The sequence below is a fragment of the Myotis myotis genome, unplaced genomic scaffold (genome assembly GCF_014108235.1).
Source record: "Myotis myotis isolate mMyoMyo1 unplaced genomic scaffold, mMyoMyo1.p scaffold_m19_p_1, whole genome shotgun sequence".
NCBI classification, from domain to species: Eukaryota; Metazoa; Chordata; class Mammalia; order Chiroptera; family Vespertilionidae; genus Myotis; species Myotis myotis.
The window spans coordinates 166462435-166484464 of NW_023416313.1; the positions used below are offsets into that span (position 1 = coordinate 166462435).

Below are 22030 nucleotides of genomic sequence, written 5' to 3' on the forward strand. Positions count from 1 at the left end.
TTGGAAACAATCATATGGTTAAATGCAAATAATAAAACTGCCACAATACTGTTCTTGAAAGAATAATTGAGATGTACTCTCAAGTCTTTTAGGTCAATTACTAAGCTTATCTAATATAATATTCATCTCTAGCCTCTGGGCTCAAGCACTTTTTCCAGCTTAATCTCCATCTATTAACCTATTTTACAGAAACTATGACTCAACAAAAATGAGTTACTCAAATGTGTTACCTGATATGTTCACCATCAGCACAAACAAATCTTACTAATTCTTTTATTTTTATTTTATTTTTTTTAATTAAATCTTTATTGTTCAGATTATTACAATTCTTTTAAATCTATACCAAATGTTATTCCTACCCTGCCCCAAGTCCGAAGAGACTTGTCTCTCCTTTCAACTCCAACTACACTCAAACAAGTATTTAGGAGTGTACATGTCTACGTTCCTCTCAGGGGTGGGGAACATCTGGCCCGTAGGGCTGTATAAGGCCAGAGAAATCATTTGGTCCGGCCCTGCCACAGCATTAGGGGCGACTTAATTAAATGTTTGACCAAATATAGCAGGCTAATTTTTAGACTGTTAATTTTATATGGCCCCAGAATGATGTTATAAAAATCCAAATGGCCCTTGGCAGAAAAAAGGTTCCTCACCCCTGCTCTACTACAAAGCAACCTCCGTAAGTATAGCAGTATGTTTATTCACTTCAATGTATGATTCAGAATACCTTACTTTTACACATATGAATAGGCCTCCAACTAGATGAATCAATAATAGAAATACTGCAATTGGAATATAAACTTTATGCCTGTTAGAGGAAGTAAAATAACCTTTCTTCTTCCTTCTTCAAGAGTCTCTTGAATCAAGACTCTCCTGACTAGAAGCACAAATTAGACTGAACTATTCAAATCTGAGAAACTTGACAAATAGACTGAACAATAACAAAAACTGCAGAGAAAGTTTTATACTAGGTGAAATCCACATAAAATCATGCTCTACCTCTACATGTTACTTCAAAATGATGAATACTCTTCAACAGTCTATAAAAAATTAGTTAATATTAGACTAACTGTACAGGGTGGGACATATTATTTGTATCATATGGCAAATAATACAATAATTAATAAAAATAATACAAGAATTAACTGTTTTGGTACTTACAACTGTAAACCTACTTTTGCACCACCCCATATATAATCAAGACAAAAAAGAGTCAATACTAAGTAATTTTAGTCTAATAGTAGTAGAGTCACATGTTAATACATAAAAGTATTACCATAAGAGAAGAAAATTATTTTCTTAATGGGAACATCTGCCATAATAGTTTACAAAAAAAGTGTGAAAAAATACCTCAAAATATAAAGACTCAGAATTTGGGTCACTTCTATGAGACTGATTGGGATTTAACTGCTTATTATCTTGTCTCTTCTGCAAACTCTGTCTTCTTTCTGAGGAAGTACTATGTCCTCGGCATTTGAATCCAACCTAAGTGAACCCCAAAGGGGGAAAAAAAAACCCAAGTCTTATTATTTTTAAGTAAATTTTTTTTTACAGATACTTACAGCAAAGTATACAAATGTGTACAACTCAATGAACTTTCATGAAAGTGCATAATTTGTTATGAAAGGTTAAAACTTTGAGAAATAAGGTCATTATAAGAAAAATAGGAAAATGCGTTGTTACTTTTTGTCCCCTATAAATGAACGCTTACATCAGTTTTATTAACAATAGCCCAGAATTGGAAATAATCTAGGTGTCCTTCAGTGGGAAAATAGTGAATCATTGCCCAGGCCGGTTTGGCTCGGTGGATGGAGTGTCGGCCTGCAGACTCAAGGGTCCCAGGTTCGATTCTGGTCAGGGGCATGTACCTTGGTTGCGGGCTCATCCCCAGTGGGGAGTGTGCAGGAGGCAGCTGATCGATGTTTCTCTCTCATCGATATTTCTAACTCTCAATCCCTCTTCCTTCCTCTCTGTAAAAAATCAATAAAATATATTAAAAGAAGAAAAAAAATAAAAAAAGAAAAAAATAGTGAATCGCACTGTGGTATATCCATACTTTGAAACAGTAGTCAGCCACTAAAAGGAGTGAGCTATTGATATACCCAACAATCTGGATAAATCTCTAGGGAATCATGTAAGTGAAAGAAAGCCTATCCAAAAGGACTATATGAGTTCACTTATACAACATTCTTAAAATGAAAAAATTATAGCAAGGGGAAACATACTAGTGGTTCTAGGGGTTAAGGAGAGGCTGGTGGGGTTGGAGACAGGAAAGAAACATGGCTATAAAAGGGCAACAAGAGGTATTCTTGCCATGATGGATCTGTTCTGCATCTTGACTGTATCAATGTCAATATCTGGGTTGTGATATTGTACTACAATTTTGCAAGATGTCAATATTGGGAGAAACTGAATATTACCTTTTTATTAAACTACTCTAAGTCTTCCAATATTTTTTTAAAAAAAGAATTCCTAAGAAATATTAAAACTTAAAAATCTTGTTTCCAAGAAAATAAATTTAAGAGAATAAATTTTTATTCAGTCACAAATTATTATTATCCTATTAAGGAATTTATAGCCCTAAACAGTTTGGCTCAATGGATAGTGTGTCACCCTGAGGACTGAAGGGTTCCAGGTTCGATTCTGGTCAAGGGCACATGCCCGAGTTGCAGGCTCGATCCCCAGTGTAGGGCATGCAGGAGGCAGCCGATCAATGATCCTGTTTCATCACTGATGTTTCTATCTCTCTCTCCCTCTCTTCCTCTCTGAAATCAATAAAAATGTATTTTTTAAAAAAGAAATTTACAAAATGTTCAATTGTCACAGGGGCAAGAAAAAAAACATTTTTCAAAATGCATTTTTAAAGTATTTTTTATTCATGCTACATTTTCACTGTTTTTTAAAAAATATTTTTTATTTTTTATTTTAGAGAGATAGAAACACTATTGAGAGAAAAAATATCTATCAATCAGCTGCATCCTACATGCTCCCCACTGGGGATCAAGCCTGCAATCTAGGCATGTGCCCTGGAACTGGTGAACTCTTGACTCATGGGTCAATGCTCAACCACTGAGCAACATCAGCCAGGCTTAAAAAGCATTTTTAAAAAGCATTAAGCATTTGAGGAATCTTAAGACATATTTCAAATTCCCTCTCTTAAGGACCCAATGCAACTAATATGAAATGCCACTCTTAACCAGGATACTTACAAGACATGAAAGTATGATCTTCATTATCAATTACCCCAAAATTCTAATGATTTAAAGCAGCGGTCGCCAACCGGTGGTCCATGAAGCACTGGTGGTCCATGAGGTTAGAAAGGTTGGCGACTACTGATTTAAGGAAACCTTTGGAGCAGCCAGCAGTCGCCAACCAATGGTCCATGAACCACTGGTAGTCCGTGAGGTTCGAAAGGTTGGCGACTGCTGATTTAAAGAACTTGAAGGAGAGCTGGATGGAAAGTGCTGGTATCTAATCTAGTAAAAGACAAACATGGTAATTAACCATACCTCCAACACACTTCCCATTGGCTAATCAGGGCGATATGCAAATTAAACTGCCAACCAAGATGGCGGCCGGCAGCCAGGCAGCTGAAGCGAACAGGAGGCTTGCTTGCTCCAGTGATAGAGGAAGCAAAGATTCCCTGCCTGCTGTGGCCGGGCTCTGAGCTGCACTCTAAGAAACAATGTTGCAATTATAGAAGCTAAACAAACCCCAGATACCTGCTTTCAGCCAGCTGGCCTCAGAGCTGGACCTGCAACAGTGTTTCAATTATAGAAGCCAAACAAACCCAGATACTTGCTTTCAGCAGCCGAGGCCTCAAGCTGGAGCCGGCCTCAGAGCTAAAGCCGGCTCTCAGCTCCAGTGACAGCCATGGAAGGTAAATAAATCCCAGAATAAAAAAAAAAAGAAAAAAAGGAGAGGTTGGGAGCTTCAGTCGCCCTCCAGCCTGAAAACGGCCCTCAGCCCCTCACCCAGACTGGCCAGGCATCCCAGTGGGGACCACCACCCTGAAGGGGGTGTGACCAGCTGCAAACAGCCATCAGCCCCTCATCCAGGCTGGCCAGGCACCCAAGCGGGACCCCCACCCTGATCCGGGACACCCTTCAGGGCAAACCAGCCGGCCCCCACCCGTGCACCAGGCCTCTAACCTATATAGTAAAAGGGTAATATGCAAACTGACCCTAACAGCAGAAAGACTGGGAATGACTGGTCACTATGACACACACTGACCACCAGAGGGCAGATGCTCAATGCAGGAGCTGCCCTCTGGTGGTCAGGGTGCTCTCACATGGGAGGAGCTCTGCTCAGCCACAAGCCAGGCTGACGGCTGCCAGTACAGTGGTGATGGTGGGAGCCTCTCCTGCCTCCTCAGCAGCGCTAAGGATGTCTGACTGCAGTTTAGGCCTGCTCCCCGCTGGCAAGTGGACATCCCCCAAGGGCTGCTGGGCTGCCAGAGGGATGTCTGATTGCCATCTTAGGCCCAATCCCCCGGGGAGCAGTCCTAAGCCAGCAATTGGTCATCCCCTGAGGGGTCCAAGACTGCGAGAGGGCACAGGCCGGGCTGAAGGACCCCCCCCTGAGTGCACAAATTTTTGTGCACTGGGCCTCTAGTCCTATATAATAAAAGGTTAATATGCAAATAGACCGAATATCAGTGGTCACTATGACGTGCAGCTCCTGCATTGAGAGTCTGCCCCCTGGTGGTCACTGTGTTCCCATAGGCCAGTGATGGCGAACCTATGACACGCGAACTCATTTTTTTGGTTGATTTTTCTTTGTTAAATGGCATTTAAATATATAAAATAAATATCAAAAATATAAATCTTTGTTTTACTATGGTTGCAAAATCAAAATATTTCTATATGTGACATGGCACCAGAGTTAAGTTAGGGTTTTTCAAAATGCTGACACGCCGAGCTCAAAAGGTTCGCCATCACTGCCATAGGCAGTGGTTCTCAATCTTCCTAATGCCGCAACCCTTTAATACAGTTCCTCATGTTGTGGTGACCCCCAATTTCATTGTTACAAATTAAACATAATTAAAGCATAGTGATTAATCACAAAAACAATATGTAATTATATATGTGTTTTTCGATGGTCTTAGGCGACCCCCGTGAAAGGGTCGTTCGACCCCCAAAGGGGTCGCGACCCACAGGTTGAGAACCGCTGCCATAGGGGGAGTGCCGCTTAGCCAGAAGCCGGGCTCATGGTTGGTGAGTGCAGTGGCGGTGGCGGGAGCCTCTCCCGCCTCCGCAGCACTAATCATGTCCAACTGGGGAGCGGGCCTAAGCCATCAGTTGGACATCCCCGCAGAGCTCCTGGACTGTGAGAGGGTGCAGGCCAGGCTGATGGGCCTGCCCCCCCGCAACCCGCTAACCCCGAGTACATGAATTTCATGTACCGGGCCTCTAATATAGACTATAAAATATGCACACAAAGACCTGGAACCACTGGCAACTCCCATGCTTAAACAACTGATTGAAAAAGACTTGCTATTAAGAAATAGAATTTTTACATTCTTTTGGGAAGTAGGCTATATGCAGAACTATAGGCCAGGAAAATAGTCACATAGCAAATTTAATTCTTCCTTAGAATATGCATGATGATTACTGGGCTACTTTCTACAACCTGTAAGTACCTGTTAAGAAACTAGATAATTTCCCAGATACCCAAGAATTTCTTGGTTTTAAATATTAACCTCATTTTAAAACAGGCTCATGAACATGGAGAGAGGAATACATATGTGATGAAGCAAATATTAGTAAATGTTAGATAACATATAGCTAGCTGGTATCTATATGAATGTTATCTGTAAAATTATTCAAACTTTCCCATTTAGAAATTTTCATAAAAAATATTGTAAAAATTGATTCATGAAAAGAGGCTCGTAGAGGGTGGTAAAACAAATGCAATTTATAATGTCTAGGTACTAAAAAAAATTTAATTCACATAAATCAACACTGAAATTAGTACTAATAATTAAGCCCCAAGTTAGGGATAAAGAAAAAGAGAATAATTCTTGAGTACAACTCTTCATTTTTTTGGTACAGTCTCTCTCTCTCTCTCTCTCTCTCTCTCTCTCTCTCTCTCAAAAACAAATGCAACTTGATTTTATACTTGGATACATAAAGCTCCAGGATTAAATTAAAATCACCAAACTAATGGTCCCAACAAAGTTTATGAGACTCAAACAATTACCTCCTGGAGTAAATAACCTCATTTCTTACAGTTCTTCTAAGAAGAAGAGTTTTATTGATAGGGAAGTAGGCATACAGAACCGAACAAAACAAAGATCACAGCCTCAAATATATACTGAGATTCTTAAATGACTAACATAAAAATAATATAAAAAGATTTAAGTTTTCATACTCCACATATGTAACCAAAAAAAGAAAAAAAATACTAGAAACTGACGTAATGAGGAATATGTACAAATATATTTTCAGAAAACTATACAATGATTCTGAAGAACACAAAAAATGACTCAAAAATAGGAAGACATACTGCTTTTTGCATAGAAAAATGCTATGACATAAAGGTAATCCATTCACTATAAGTTGATAGATTAATGACCAATGGAACAAAACAACAGAAGGTCCAGAAATAGACTTCAATATACAAAGGAATTAATTTAATAGGTGATAAAGGTGGTTAGCTCAAATCAGTAAAGGGATGTACTTTTCTTTTTAAATATTTATCGTCCTGGCCAGTGTGGCTCAGTTGGTTGGGCATCATCCCATGCAGCAAAAGGATGCCAGTTCGATTACCAGTCAGGACACATGCCCTGGTTAGAAGCTTAATCTTGGGGAGGGGAGTAGAGGGGCGTGAAGGAGGCAGCCTATTGATGTTTTGCTCTCACATAAATGTTTATGTTTCTTTCTCTCTCTCTCTCTCTCTCTCCTTCTCTCCCTCCTTCCCTCCCTCCCTCCCTCCCCCTCTCTCTCTTGCTCTCCAAAAATCAATAAAAACAATAAAGCAAAAATATTTTTTAAAAACTATTTTTAATTGATTTTTAGAGAGAGGAAGGGAGGAGAGAAACATGTATGTGAGAGCAAAACATCGCTCAGCTACCTCCTGCACCGTCCCAGCTCCAACAGGGATCGAGCCTGCAAACCAGGCATGCGGCCTGACTGGAAATCTAAATGGCAACCTTTCGGTGTGCACTACCACGCCCAACCAACTGAGCCACACTGGTCAGGGAAAGGGATGCATTTTTCAATAAATGGTACTGGCAGATTTGGGTAGCCATTTGAAAAATACAAAGTAGTATATATATATATCACACCATCCAACAAGACAAACTTCAAATGGAATAACGATTTAAATGTAAAGAAAAACACACAAGAGCATAAACACACTGGAGGAAAATAGGCAAATTCCTTTAAAACCCTGGAGTAGGGACAAGGCTTTTTAAACTATGATTTTAAAAACCCAGAAGCCATTTTAAAAACTACAACAAAGTCAAGGATATAATAAATATCCTTATAAAAATAAACTTCTTAATACTATTTAAAACACAAAATTTATGCATGACAATAATAATGAGCAAAGTCAAAAATTAAAACCTAGCAAAATATCTGCAACTGGTATTACAGACTAAAGGCTCCTAGAAATGTAAATATTTGATAAGAACTTGATCAAAATGATTTTAAAATGTACAAAAAAGAGATGAAGATACAAAACAGTCAAAGAATATGACCAAATTTACGGAAAAATACAAATGCCCCTTAAACATATGGAAAGATGCTGAACTACTCTAATACACATTTTAACGTAAGTGGCACAAATCCAAAACCCTGAAAGCGTGTAATTCCTTAGGCTATATAGAGATATGCACTCCACATTATTGTTGAAATCATAAAGTGGTACAATATGGTGATATTTACCAAATAACAGAGATGACTTTACCTTTTCACCCAGCAGTCCCTTATCTAGGAATTTATTCCACTACTATACACAGATACTTCTAAATGACACTGTAGCATGTCTAAACAGCAACAGTTTTCAAACAACTCAAATGTCCATCGACAGAACTACAGAAATCAATAAAGATATATCAATACAATACTAGGAATTGTTAAAAGATAAAAGTGTAGAAACCCTAAATATAATATGGAAATGTTTCCATTATATATTGCTCCATAGATATTGCTAAGTGATGAAAGCAGAACACAGAACAGATTGGGTAAAACATAAGATACATCCTTGTATTTACTTGTAATTACAAGAAGAAACTCTGGGAAAATATACAAGATCCTAATCAAAGTGGAACAGACATAGGGGACCGATCCAGTGAAGTAGAGAAGCTAAGGGGAGACAAGAGTGAAAGTGAGATTTCATTGTACACCCTTTTTCATCTTTTGATATAGGGGACAGATAAAGGGAAGAGCAGAAGATGGGGAGATTGGTAAAAATGAGATTTTGTATAACCTTTTTCATCTCTCTTATTTTTCAACCTATTCACAAAATAAAACCAGTTTTGAAAAATTAAGTTTACAGATTCTGTCCATCATTTAAAATTAAAGCTTTAACAGAGTATAGAAAGAACCTGCCTTTTCAAATGTTAAAACATTAGTAAAAATATTAAAAATCATTCAGCCAGTGTGGCTCAGTGGTTGAGCATAGATCCATGAACCAAGAGGTTCCCAGTTTGATTCCTGGCCAGGGCATATGCCTGGGTTGCAGGCTCCATCCCCAGTAGAGGGCGTGCAGGAGACAGCCAATCGATGTTTCTCTCATCAATGTTTCTATTGCTCTATCCCTCTCCCTTCCTCTCTCTTTCTAAAAAAATCAATAAAAATATCTATCTATAATAATAAAAGGGTAATATGTTAATTAGACCGGACAAAGCTGGGGCCAGAGGGAAGCCGCCCGGGTCCCGGGTGCCTGCCAGTGGCAGGAGGAGGGAAGCCCAGGTCCTGGGTGCCAGAGGGAAGCTGGGACTGGCAGCCGGGGAAAGGAAGGCCTACTCTTACTTTAATTTTTGTGCATTGGGCCTCTGGTTTATATATATATATAAAAGACTAACATGCAAAGTGTTCCCGTGGGAGTTCAACAGGGATACCAGGAGTTTGATTGCTTGCTATGATTATGTGCTGACCACCAGGGGGCAGCACAGAATGAAGGAAGGCACCAGCCAGCAGCCGGGGGAGGCCCCAGCTGACATCTGGGAGGCCCCAACCAGCCCTGATGGCTGGCCAGGTCTAGGGACCCTACCCATGCATGAATTTCGTGCACCAGGCCTCTAGTCTACACTAATAAAAGAGAAACATGGTAATTGGCGTACGACCGCTACCCTTCCCATTGGCTAATCAGGGTGATATGCAAATTAACTACCAGCCAAGACGGCGGCCGGCAGCCAGGCAGCTGATGCGAACAGGGAGGCTTGCTTGCTTCAGTGACGGAGGACTCCAACGTTCCCCGCCTGACTTGCCGGCCTCTCAGCTGCAACTCTAAGCAACTATGTTGCAAATATAGAAGCTAAACAAAACCCTAGAAACCTGCTTTACTCAGCCGGGCTTCAGCCAGCCGGACCGCAACACTGTATCAAATACAGATGGTAAACAAAGGCCAGAAACCTGTTTTCAGCAGCCAAGGCCTCAGAGCTAAAGCTGGCCCAGAATAAAAAAAAAAAAAAAAAAGAAAAAAAGGAGCGGTTGGGAGCTTCAGTCACCCGTCAGCCTGAAAACGGCCCTCAGCCCCTCAGCCAGACTGGCCAGGCACCCCAGTGGGGACTCCCACCCTAAAGGGTGTGTGACCAGATGCAAACAGCCATCATCCCCTCACCCAGGCTGGCCAGGCACCCAAGCGGGACCACCACCCTGATCCAGGACACCCTTCAGGGCAAACCGCCCAAAGCCCCTGATCGCCCTGCGGCTCTGTGTGTGACAGGGTGCAGCGCCCTAACCCCCTGATCGGCCCTGCTCTGTGTGTGACAGGGGGCAGCGCCCCAACCCCGATTGGCCCTGCTCTGTGGGTGATAGAGGGCAGCGCCCCAACCCCCCCCCCCCCGGGCCCTGCTCTGTGTGTGACGGGGTGAGCCATAACCTCCCCATCGGCCCTGCCCTGAGTGTGACAGTGGCGGCGCCCCAACCCCCTGATCAGCCCTGCTCTGTGTGTGACGAGGGGTGGTGCCCTAACCCCCCTGATGGGCCCTGCTCTGTGAGTGACAGTGGGGAGCTCCTCAACCCCCTGATCGGCCCTGCTCTGTGCGTGACAGGGGGGAGCTTCCCAACCCCCGATCAACCCTGCTCTGTGTGTGACAGGGTATGGAGCCCCAATCCCGATGGGCACTGCTCTGTGCATGACAGGGGGCAGTGCCCCAACCTCCTGATCCGCCCTGCTCTGTGCGTGACAGGGGGTAGCACTGCAACTTCCTTATTGACCCTGCCTTGAGTGTGACAGGGGGCGGTGCCCCAACCCCCCAATCGGCCCTACCCTGAGCATGGCTAGGGGTGGCATCGCAACCTCCAGATCCACCCTGCTCTGTGTATGACAGGGGGCGGTGCCCCAACTCCCCAATAGGCCCTGCTCTGAGTCCAACCAGGGGCTGCACCTAGGGATTGGGCCTGCCCTCTGCCACCCGGGAGCAGGCCTAAGCCAGCAGGTCGTTTTCTCCTGAGGGATCCCAGACTGTGAGAGGGCACAGGCCGGGCTGAGGGACCCCCCTCTCCCCCCCGAGTGCACAAATTTTTGTGCACCGGGCCTCTAGTATTTAAATAAAGAATAAAAATCTAAAAAAATATATATTAAAAATCATCAAATGATACAACAGTTAAAATACCATGCCATGATACAGGTGCAGATTTCTGATACATGAAACAAAAAGCCCAGAGATAGCACTTAAGACATAAGAAATTATTCAGAGACACAGAAGCATAGAACAGACAGAGGGAAGGCAGAGGAGAATGTGTGGATGGGTGGAAAGAGATTAACCAAAGAACTTGTATGCGTATATGCATAACCCATGGACACAAACAATAATGTGGTGAAGGTCTGGGGTAGGGGGCTGGGTGTGGGCTTGAAGGGGACAATGGAGAAAAAAGTGGACATCTGTAATACTTTCACTAATGAAGATAAAAAATAAATTTAAAAAAAGAAAAAAAACCATAAGAAATTAGCAAATGATTAAAAGGACAGTGCAAATCAGAGAATAGGATGGATTACAATGTTAGGACAATTGGTTAAATACTTTGAAAATCTACATCAATACATGGTACCATTCACCAAACTTAATCTTGGATTTTTAAAAGTCTTGAAACATTAGTCTACTGAAAAGTAGCAGAAAATACAAGTGAATATTTGATTTCTGAAAGACATTTTAAGCCTAAAAATAATCAGAGATTGCAAAAGGGGAAAATATTTTAACTTAAAAGGAAAAAAAAAAAGAATTTGCATGTCAAAAATCAAACAAGTAACATGCTTAAGAAAAGTATGACAAAGCATCAGAAGTAGAAAAGAAAACACTTTGTTCAACATCTATCTCTAGTTCTTTTGGAATGAAGAGATACAAAATAAAACTTAAACCATATGTATTTTCATAATTTTCTTTTTTGTTGTTCTTTTTCCATTTCTCACCAGTTTTGAGGTAGAGAGGAAATATTTGTCCATATCAGTATTACTAGAGGCCCAGTGCACAAAAATTTGTGCACCTGGGGGGGGCGGTCCCTCAGCCCAGCCTATGCCCTCTTGCAGTGTGGGACTCCTCAGAGGATGTCCACCCCAGTGGGGACCCTCACCCCATGGAGGTTTGGCCAGCCTGGGTGAGGGGCTGATGACTGTTTTCAGGCTGGCCACACACGCTTTAGGGTGGGGGGTCCCCACTGGGGTGCTTGACCAGTCTGGGTGAGGGACTGAGCACCCTGGTGACGTAAGCTCCCAGCCTCTCTTTTTCTTTTTTTATTCTGGGATTTATTTACCTTCTATAATTGAAACTTTGTTGCCTTTAGCAGAGGCCTGCAGAAAGCTTGGCTTCCTCCATCACGGGAGCAAGCAAGCCTCCTGCTCGCTCCAGCTCCATGGCTGCCGGCCGCCATCTTGGTTGGGTTAATGTGCATATAGTTGCTCTGATTGGTTGGTGGGCGTGGCTTAAGGCGTAGCAAAAGCACGGTCAATTTGCATGTTTGTTTTTTATAAGTATAGGATTTCCTCTCCAGTGGGCTACTGATACCAAACTGTACTGAGTAAGTACTGAGGCTGCAAGATTGGCAGGTCTAGCAGATACACTTTAAATATAAAGTTTCAGTACTTGACTAAACATTGTATAGATTTTGTTTATCTAATCTATTTAAATAATTCTTGTTTTAGCTTTGCCGAGACCAATTCCAGCATGTCATAATTTCAAGAGTTTCATCAAAAGGTTGATGAGACTTGGGGACACAACAGAGTTGAGTCACACATGTAGTCACCTGTTGGGAATGGCTGAAGGCATTTCCCCAAACCTGAATAGGATACATTAAATTGGTTGTGGCTGCCAGACAGCTAAAAGGCATCTCAATCTACATGTTATCACCTCCAACTGGCCAAATACCTGAACAGCCGTAGGCTAATTCCCCCATTCTGACAATGGACTCTGTACCAAACCCTGACCCTTTGAAGTGTATATCTCTGCCTCGCCTCAGGACAAGTTGTGTTAATAAAAAGCATGGGGTCCTGGGGTTGGAGAGAACCTAAGGCCTTAGACTTAAGACTTTAGAACTTAGCTCCTTTAGCTAAGCTCCTCTGACCGCCAGTGCCTTTCAAAAATTATATTTTGTCTCCGGACTCTTTATTAGTCTCTGGATTCCTATGTCATCTAAGCATTACTTCTCCAGATTCCTGAACCCTTCTTGATGCTGGGACAAGAACCCCGGCAAGCTTTTATTTTTAATCAAATAAAGCTAGACTTCTTCACAAGCCTGCCACAAACAATAACAACTCATTTTTGCAACAACCATAGGGAAGAGGGAATTATTCTGCTTGTTTTCCTAACACCCTAATTAAAGTTAGGAACATCTGAAGTACTTCATTTTAGGGAGACAAAAACAGGAAAGTATTTGGTCAACTTGATCTGGTAGTAACTTACTCTTATTTCAGTTCATCCACAGATTTATTCACATAACCTTAATTCCTTGACTAGATTTAAGGAAAACAAGAAGTCTATCTAAAATTAAAAAGGATAAATACTGACCAATATATAGTCCCTGATTTCATAGACAACCAATGCAGGAAGACAATATTGGAAGTTTGTGGCAGTATATAACTTGCTCCACCCTACTGCAGCTAGATCCCGCTCCCCAAGATCAGGAAGCTGCCCAACATGGCTGCATTAGGAAGAGGCATTCATCACTATGGCAGCGCACAAGCAGAGTGTGGCATATGGTGTCTATAGTCAAGCAAAGTCACATGGACAAGGCTGCAGTTCTGCCTGAAGTTCAAAGGATCAATATTTAAGGCATTAAAATTCTTTAAAATATTTATATGGCTAAGTCAGCAGGTGAAGCAGGATTAAATAGTATTCTATTTTAAAAGTATGAAATAGCAAAAAATATTTCTTAAACACAGAAAAGTAGAGAATGGTACAATATATGCTCATGCATACACACCACCTACTTTCAACATTTTGCCATTTTGTTTCATTACTTGAATCGTTTTACTGGCTAAACCATTTTAAGCTTAGAGATATATTTTACTTTTAAGTAATTTAATATACATCTTTAAAAATTAAGGACATTGACCTTCAAAATCACTATACCATTTAAAATAATTCATCTGACCCTAATCAAATTCGTCTGACCTAATTCAAATTACCTGTGAATTTCTTTGTTCAATCTGCCTTCCACCTCTACAAAATGTCTGATTTTTTTCCATCCAAGGTTTTTTCTGAGTTGCCTGGCAAGTTACACTGGACCAATTTACACTACCTGTAACAAATAAGATTTAAAATATGATTTATTTACAGATGTCAAAAGCTAAATTGCTCCTTAACTTTATGTACTGAAATTCGGTCACTGTAAATGTAATAGTGGAAAATTTTCCATAAATTTTAAGTGGTATTCCAGTTCCCAGTAATATGTCATCTGCAGAATACTTCTGGCTGGCATATTCTCCATTTTATCAGCAAGACTGTACTTTGTATTTAATGTGCATCACTTTGAAAGATTTCTAATTTTTGCAACATCAGCAAGGTTAATGCTTAAAAGCAAAACTTTGACATAGACAAAGAAGAAATTATAGCAAAAACACTATGCAGAAAAATAAGTACCTGTACATATAGATGATTCCACATGCTAAAAATAGAAACAAAAAGGAGACAATTATTTTCTGCTCAAAATCAATACCACATTCCTTACAAAATGATTCCGAATCTAGTCTAGTGTGAAGGATGCTTATTACAATCTCAGAAAAAATACTCATCCATAAAAGAATATTTTTCATATTAATAACAAAATATACAAGATGTTTATGACCATCTTATTACTATAGGATTGTTAATGAAAGTAGGTACTTAAGCTTTAGCAGAGGACATAAGAGCAATACTGACATAGATGACTGATAAAGAAATCAAAGCAATGTCACATACATTCATGGTGCTAGAATCAGGATTTCGTAAAGCCCCTGCAGTGGGCTGGTTGTTGCTGTGTTTGGGACTGCAGTAGCCACTATCACTGTCAATGTCAGCTTCACTAGCTCCCTGCTCACTAGAAGATTCGGCAGTAGGGTGGGATGCTCTTCTCCTCCTGCCTTTGGACTTCCAGAGCATCGGGGCAGAGCTCTCTGAGAGAGACTTGTTAGCGATATCTGACGGGAAATCTACAAGGCAAGAAAAGTGTAACAACTTGTTGTGAGGATCAAGTTAATAAATTGTTAAATTATCACTAAGGTTTTAAGAAAATAAAGACATCTAATTTCGTAAATGGTAAAACCTTTTTTGAAAGATTATAAAAACATAAGATATTCCTGACAAGTTGGTTTATAACATGTTTATTATGAAGAGAATAAAACCATCCCCCCATTACCCATTTAACAAAGAGAACATCACCCAATCCTTTGAGGTCAACTGCATGCCCCCTCCACCACTGCATCCTCTTCCTCCCTCAGAGGCTGCCCTTTTTTCTAAATTCTGTGTTTATTATTTCCTCCCTTTTAAAAATACTTACCACAAATTTCTGTATTCCTAAAACATAAACCATGTAATTTTGCAATTTTAACTTTATAAAAATAAAATCATACTGCCCATGTTTCTCGGACTTGCTACCCACCCCACCATACCCTCAACATTGGTTTTGAGATTCTGATGGATGTGACTGTAATTCATTAATGTCACTGTGTAAGACTATACTATAATGTACTTATCATCTGTACCACTGATGGGACACTTGGGTTGTTTGGGGGCTTGCTATGATTAATACTGCTATCAACATTCTTAGACAGACAAATGAATGCATGTGTACATATGAAAGTTTCTCGCCCGATTCAGTGGTTGAGCGGTGATCTACAAACTAGGTCATGGTTTGATTCCTGGTAAGAGCACGTGCCGGGGTTGCGGGCTTGATCCCCGATGTGGTGTGTACAGACCAGTACTCCTTTATTTTATAACTAGAGATCTGGTGCAAAAATTCGTTCACTGGTGGGGTCCTTTGCCTGGCCAACGATCCGGGCCATCTCGTCCAGTCCCGATAGGGGAGGTACCATGGGAGGCTGGCCAGCAGGGGGAGGGACCACAAAAGGTTGGTTGGCGGGGGAAGGGACCGTAGGAGGTTGGCCAGCTGGGGGTAGGAACCGTGGGAGGTTGGATGGCCACAGGAGGTTGGCTGTGGGAGCGCACTGACCACCAGGGGGAAGCTCCTGCATTGAGAGTCTGCCCCCTGGTAATCAGTGCATGTCATAGTGACCAGTCGCTTTGGCTTTTATATATATACTAGAGGCTCGGTGCACGAAATTTGTGCACTTGGGGGCTGTGTTCCCTCAGCCCAGCCTGCACCCTCTCTAATCTGGGACCCCTCAGGGGATATCTGACTGCCAGTTCAGGCCTGACCCTGTGGGATCCCTCTCACAATTGGGGACTGCTGACTCCCAATCACTCGCCTGCCTGCCTGCCTGATCACCTCCTAACCACTCCCCTGTCTGCCTTATCACCCCCTAACCACTCCCTTGCCAGTCTGATAGATGCCTAACTGCTCCCTTGCCAGCCCAATCACCCCCAACTGCCCTCCCCTGCTGGCCATCTTGTGACCACATGGAGGCGGCCATCTTGTGCGAGGGCATGACAGTCAATTTGCATATTACCTCTTTATTATATAGGACTAGAGGCCCGGTGCACAAAAATTTGTGCACTCGGGGGCGGGGGTCCCCCAGCCCGGCCTGTGCCCTCTCGCAGTGTGGGACCCCTCGGGAGATAACGACCTGCTGGCTTAGGCCTGCTCCCGGGTGGCAGAGGGCAGGCCCAATCCCTAGGTGCAGCCCCTCCCTGGTCGGGCTCAGAGCAGGGCCGATTGGGGAGTTGGGGCGCCGCCCCCTGTCATGCACAGAGCAGGGCGGATTGGGAGGTTGTGATGCCACCCTCAGTCACGCTCAGGGTAGGGCCGATTGGGGGGTTGGGGCACCGCCCCCTGTCACACTCAAGGCAGGGTCGATGGGGAGGTTGCGGTGCCACCCCGTCATGCACAGAGCAGGGCCAATCAGGGGGCTGGGGCGCTGCCCCCTGTCACGCACAGAGCAGGGCCCATCAGGGAGGTTGGGGCTCCGTATCCTGTCACGCACAGAGCAGGGTCAATCAGGGGGTTTGGGAGCTCCCCCGTCACTCACAGAGTAGGGCCGATAGGGGAGTTGGGGCACCGCCCCCTGTCACACACAGAGCAGGGCGGATCAGGGGGTTGGGGCGCCACCCTCTATCACCCACAAAGCAGGGCCGATCAGGGGGTTGGGGCGCCGCCTCTCTCACACTCAGGGCAGGGCCGATGGGGAGGTTATGGCTCTACCCCATCACACACAGAGCAGGGCCCGTGGAGTGGGGGGGTTGGGGCGCCGCACCCTGTCACACACAGAGCCGAAGGGTGATCAGGGGGTTGGGAAGCTCCCCCCTATCAGGCACAGAGCAGGGCCGATCAGGGGATTGGGGTGCCTTCCCCTGTCAGGAACAGAGCAGGGCGGATAGGGAGGTTGTGGCCCTGCCCCGTCACACACAGAGCCACAGGGCGATCAGGGGGTTTGGACGCTGCCCCCTGTCACGCTGATCCCAGTCCGGGAGGCCTCACGGCTCCGCTGATCCCGGTGCTGGGAGGCATATTACCCTTTTACTATATAGAATAGAGGCCTGGTGCATGGGTTGGGGCTGGCTGGTTTTCCCTGAAGGGTGTCCTGGATCAGGGTGGGGGTCCCCACTGGGGTGCCTGGTCAGCCTGGGTGAGGGGATGATGGCTGTTTGCAGGATGGCCACAGCCCCCGCAGGATGGGGGGTCCTGCTGGGGTGCCTGGCCAGTCTGGGTGAGGGGCTGAGGGCCGTTTTCAGGCTGGCTAAGCCCCCTAGTGGGGATACTCACCTCATGATGGTGTGTCCAGCCTGGGTAAGGGGCTAATGGCTGTTTGCAGGCTGGCCACGGCCCCCAGCCACCCCAGCTCCCAGTGGAGGCTGGCTAGAAGCAGGTATCTGGCATTTATTTGTCTTCTATAATTAAAACTTGTTGCCATGAGTGGAGGGCATAGCCGGAGCGGGAAGCTTGGCTTCCTCCATCGCCCAGGCAACCAAGCCTCCTGCTTGCTCCAGCTCCGTGGCTGCTGGCCGCCATCTGGTTGGGTTAATTTGCATACAGTCACTCTAATTGGCTAGTGGGTTTGGCTTGGGCATAGCCAAGGTACGGTCAATTAGCATCTCTGTCTTTTATTAGTGTAGACTAGAGGCCCAGTGCATATAAATTCATGCACTGGAGGGGGGGGTCCCTAAGCCCGGCCTACCCCCTCTCACAGCCTGGGAGCCTTTGGGGGCGAGAGATCACCCCAGTGATCAGGGAAAGGCAACCCCCCATGACACCGCTGCTGCTGCCACTGCCGGCAGCGCAAGACTCGGCCTACCCAGGTTACCTGAGTCTTGAGTGGCCCTGGGCGGCTGGGCATCTGGGCAGCCACCACCTGAGGTTTGCCTGTGCCTCAGGCCGGCCCTGGGCAGCTGGGGGGCTGAGGGGACTGGGGGACTCCAAAGGCTGGCAAGTGGGGAGGGCCCTGCCTTGCCGTGCACCTGCCATTCCAGCGGGGCTGAGGGGACTGAGCCCCACCATTTTGTGGCTGTGGGCGTCGCCATCTTTGAGGGCGGGGCAGTCAATTAGCATATTCCCTCCTTATTGGCTGTGGGCGCTGCCATCTTTGCAACGGCGTGAGAGTCAATTAGCATATTCCCTCTTTATTAGATAGGATAGATTAGTTTGAAAGTTCCCCAAAAATTTCTTTTGAAATTTTAATTGGAACTGCATTGAATCTACAGGCTAACTTAGGGTCAAATAACATTTGCAATATCAAATCATCCTGAATGAACCTAATATTTAGATTTTTTAATACAACGTCCTATAATAACGTTATAGTTTCCTGCATAAATGTCTGATACATGTTATATAAGGTTCATTGCAAGAAATAATATTTTTATTGCTATTATAAATAGCATCTTTTCTTAAATTTTGTTTGTTGGCGGCACACTTAAATGCGATTCACTTTTATATATTATCTTATATGTACCCAACTTACTAAAGTCTTATCTATACTAATAAAAGGATAATATGCTAATTAGACCAGACATCTTCTGGATGTCCTTCTGGACAAAGCCACGGTGGCAGGGGCCGAGGCAGAGGTGATTAGGGGCGATCAGGCTGGCAGGGGAGAGAAGTTAGAGGGTGATCAGGACGGCAGGGGGGAGCAGTTAGGGGGCAATCAGGCCAGCAGGGGAGCAGTTAGGGGGCGATCAGGCCATCAGGAAGTAGTTAGGGGGCGATCAGGCCAGCAGGCAGAGGCAGTTAGGGGCAATAATGTTGGCAGGCAGGCTAGCGGTTAGGGCCAGTGATCCCAGACTGGAGAGGATGCAGGCTGGGCTGAGGGACCCCGCCCCCCCGTGCACAAATTTCATGCACTGGGCCTCTAGTTAAATAATAAAAGTTTGTATTCAAGAGTAAAAATCTGTTACAAATTCTTTTAAACTATAGTATTTCATTCCACCTCTGATTGATACCAGTTAATCCTAAGAAATTAAAAACAAACTAAAGAATAAAAACACAGAATGCACAATCCTCAGAATTTGAAAACAAACTAAAGAATAAAAATACTGGCAGAAGATAAAATCTACTCAAATTATACCTTCACCTTTTCATTTTCTAATTCTTACTAGTGACCCAGTGCATGGATTCATGCACATTGAAAGGAAATTAATTAGAAGGTGGCCAGTGGGGTGGGACTGGGCAAGATGGGCCAGACATGGCCTGGAGCCAACCTCCTGTGGTCCCTCCCTGGCATCTGCAGAGTGAGTGGGATCTCTCCGGCAGGTGGGATCCCTCAGTGTGGCCTGCAGGGATCGGGCTGAAACCAGCTCTCCAACATCCCCCAGGGGGTCCCGGATGCAAGAGGGCACTCTGCAAAGTTGCTATCATACAGGGTGTGGAATGCAAACACAAGTGTGCAGTAAACCAGATTTGGGGCCGACAGTGCCCCAACAACAACATAACCCATGGTCAAAGGTGGAATCGTGCGGGCTCCCTCCTCTCTCGTTTCAGGGTGCATCACCCGAGAACCACCACTGCTAAGTCACTGCAGCTCAGCAGCTCCTGCATTGAGTGTCTGCCCCCTGGTGGTCAGTGCACGTCACCGTGACCAGTCGGATGGTCAGACACTTAGCTTATTAGCCTTTTATATATATACTAGAGGCCCGGTGCACAAAAATTTGTGCATTCGCGTGGGGGGTCCCTCAGCCTGGCCTGTGCCCTCTCGCAGTCTGAGACCCCTCTGGAGATGACCACTTGCTGGCTTAGGCCTGCTCCCCAGGGGATTGGGCCTAGGATGTCAATCAGACATCCGTCTGGCAGCCCAGCAACCCTCGGGGGATGTCAGCAAGGAGCAGACCTAAGCTGCAGTCAGACATCCTTAGCACTGCTGAGGAGGCAGGAGAGGCTCCCACCACCACCACTGTACTGGCAGCCATCAGCCTGGCTTGTGGCTGAGCAGAGCTCCCCCATGTGGGAGTGCACTGACCACCAGAGGGCAGTTCCTGCATTGAGCGTCTGCCCCCTGGTGGTCAGTGTGTGTCATAGTGACCAGTCATTCCCAGTCTTTCTGCTGTTAGGGCCAGTTTGCATATTACTCTTTTACTATATAGGATAGAGGCCTGGTGCACGGGTGGGGGCCGGCTGGTTTGCCTTGAAGGGTGTCCCAGATCAGGGAGGGGGTCCCGCTTGGGTGCCTGGCCAGCCTGGGTGAGAGGCTGATGTCTGTTTGCAGCTGGTCACACCCCCTTCAGGGTGGGGGTCGTCACTGGGGTGCCTGGCCAGTCTGGGTGAGGGGCTGAGGGCTGTTTTCAGGCTGGAGGGCGACTGAAGCTCCCAGCCTCTCCTTTTTTTCTTTTTATTCTGGGATTTATTTACCTTCTGTAATTGAAACATTGTTGCCGTCACTGGCGCTCCCAGCTCTATGGCCGCGGCCAGCTGAAAGCAGGTATCTGGGGTTTGTTTAGCTTCTATAATTGAAACACTGTTGCTTTCGGGCTCAGAGCCGGGCTGCGGCAGGCGGGGAACCTTGGCTTCCTCCATCACTGGAGCAAGCAAGCCTCATGTTCGCTTCAGCTGCATGGCTGCTGGCCGCCATCTTTGTTGGCAGTTTATTTGCATATCACCCTGATTAGCCAATGGGAAGCGTAGCAGTGGTACAGTTAATTACCCTTTTTGTCTTTTATTAGATAGGATAGATACTTCAGAAGGCTGATTTTGTGGTCACAATGATAAAACTAAAGTACAGATAATTTTTTCAAGGAGTCCCAGGGTTGAAATCATGTATAAATAGTTCACTATGATTAGGAACAACCAAACATAGAAAACTTTGTAAGATATTACATGTGATTCTTTTCCACAGCCACCCCAACCATTTGTCAGAATCTGTTAATATCACTGTTTTATGCCCTACAAACCACACAGCAAGTACTGTCAGCAAGATTGTTTTTTAACTGATTCTCAGATCCTTTCTTGCACCTAATGGATCTAAGCAATTGTAAAAGGATAATTGAATAGAGTTCAAAAGACAAATGAAATTCCAATGGAAGAAAGTAGCGCCACCTAATTTATTTTAAACCAGACTGCATTTGAGTGGAGACTATAGAGGGGTAAAAAGCAAATGTGCCTTTGAACAGATCTAATTTTTGGCCTTGGATAATTAACAAAGATTTTTTTACTAGTGTTAATAAGAATGGGTGAGAGGTGATAGACATCTATCTACTCTGTATCTAGTAGGTGGAATTGTATGATGAAAATAGGAAAATAGCTAGAATATTATAAGACTATTAATTCTTATCTATTACCTGGAGAAAGCTTTTTTATTTAATGTTTATACCATCTTCTAAAAAACTTATGACAAAATTATATCCTACTAATCCAAAATTTTTACTTATTTGTATTCACAGGTCTGGTTTAGATCTATGTTAAAATGTGAATTAAAAACTTGCTAATTGCCAAAACCGGTTTGGCTCAGTGGATAGAGCGTCGGCCTGCGGACTGAAGGGTCCCAGGTTTGATTCTGGTCAAGGGCATGTACCTGGGTTGCGGGCACATCCCCAGTAGGAGATGTGCAGGAGGCAGCTGATCGATGTTTCTCTCTCATCGATGTTTCTAACTCTCTATCTCTCTCCCTTCCTCTCTGTAAAAAATCAATAAAAATATATTAAAAAAAAAAAAACTTGCTAATTCTTTCTAGAAAAATATTATAGAATATTAGGGATGTTTTATAAAAGGTTTTAATCTAGTTATAAAAACATGTAGAATTATGATTTCTATCAAAATGACTCCCTCATATTTCTACAGCTTTTTAAAAATTC

At 44.1% G+C, this 22030-nt stretch overlaps 1 protein-coding gene across 7 annotated transcripts in view; it reads right to left on the minus strand.

Moving 5' to 3' along the window:
* The window catches only part of SECISBP2L (SECIS binding protein 2 like), a 64394-nt gene that overhangs the window by 28726 nt on the left and 13638 nt on the right, over positions 1 to 22030 (minus strand). For 5 of the 7 annotated variants that reach the window (XM_036300858.1, XM_036300820.1, XM_036300819.1 and 2 more), the window contains exons 5-8: positions 14561 to 14790; positions 14243 to 14267; positions 13789 to 13901; positions 1348 to 1482 (exon numbers count right to left, since the gene is read on the minus strand). In XM_036300858.1, the coding sequence (XP_036156751.1) occupies positions 1348 to 1482; positions 13789 to 13901; positions 14243 to 14267; positions 14561 to 14790 (503 nt within the window). The remainder of the gene's footprint in view (positions 1 to 1347; positions 1483 to 13788; positions 13902 to 14242; positions 14268 to 14560; positions 14791 to 22030) is intronic. The other 2 variants (XM_036300843.1, XM_036300853.1) reach the window with 1 other exon arrangement.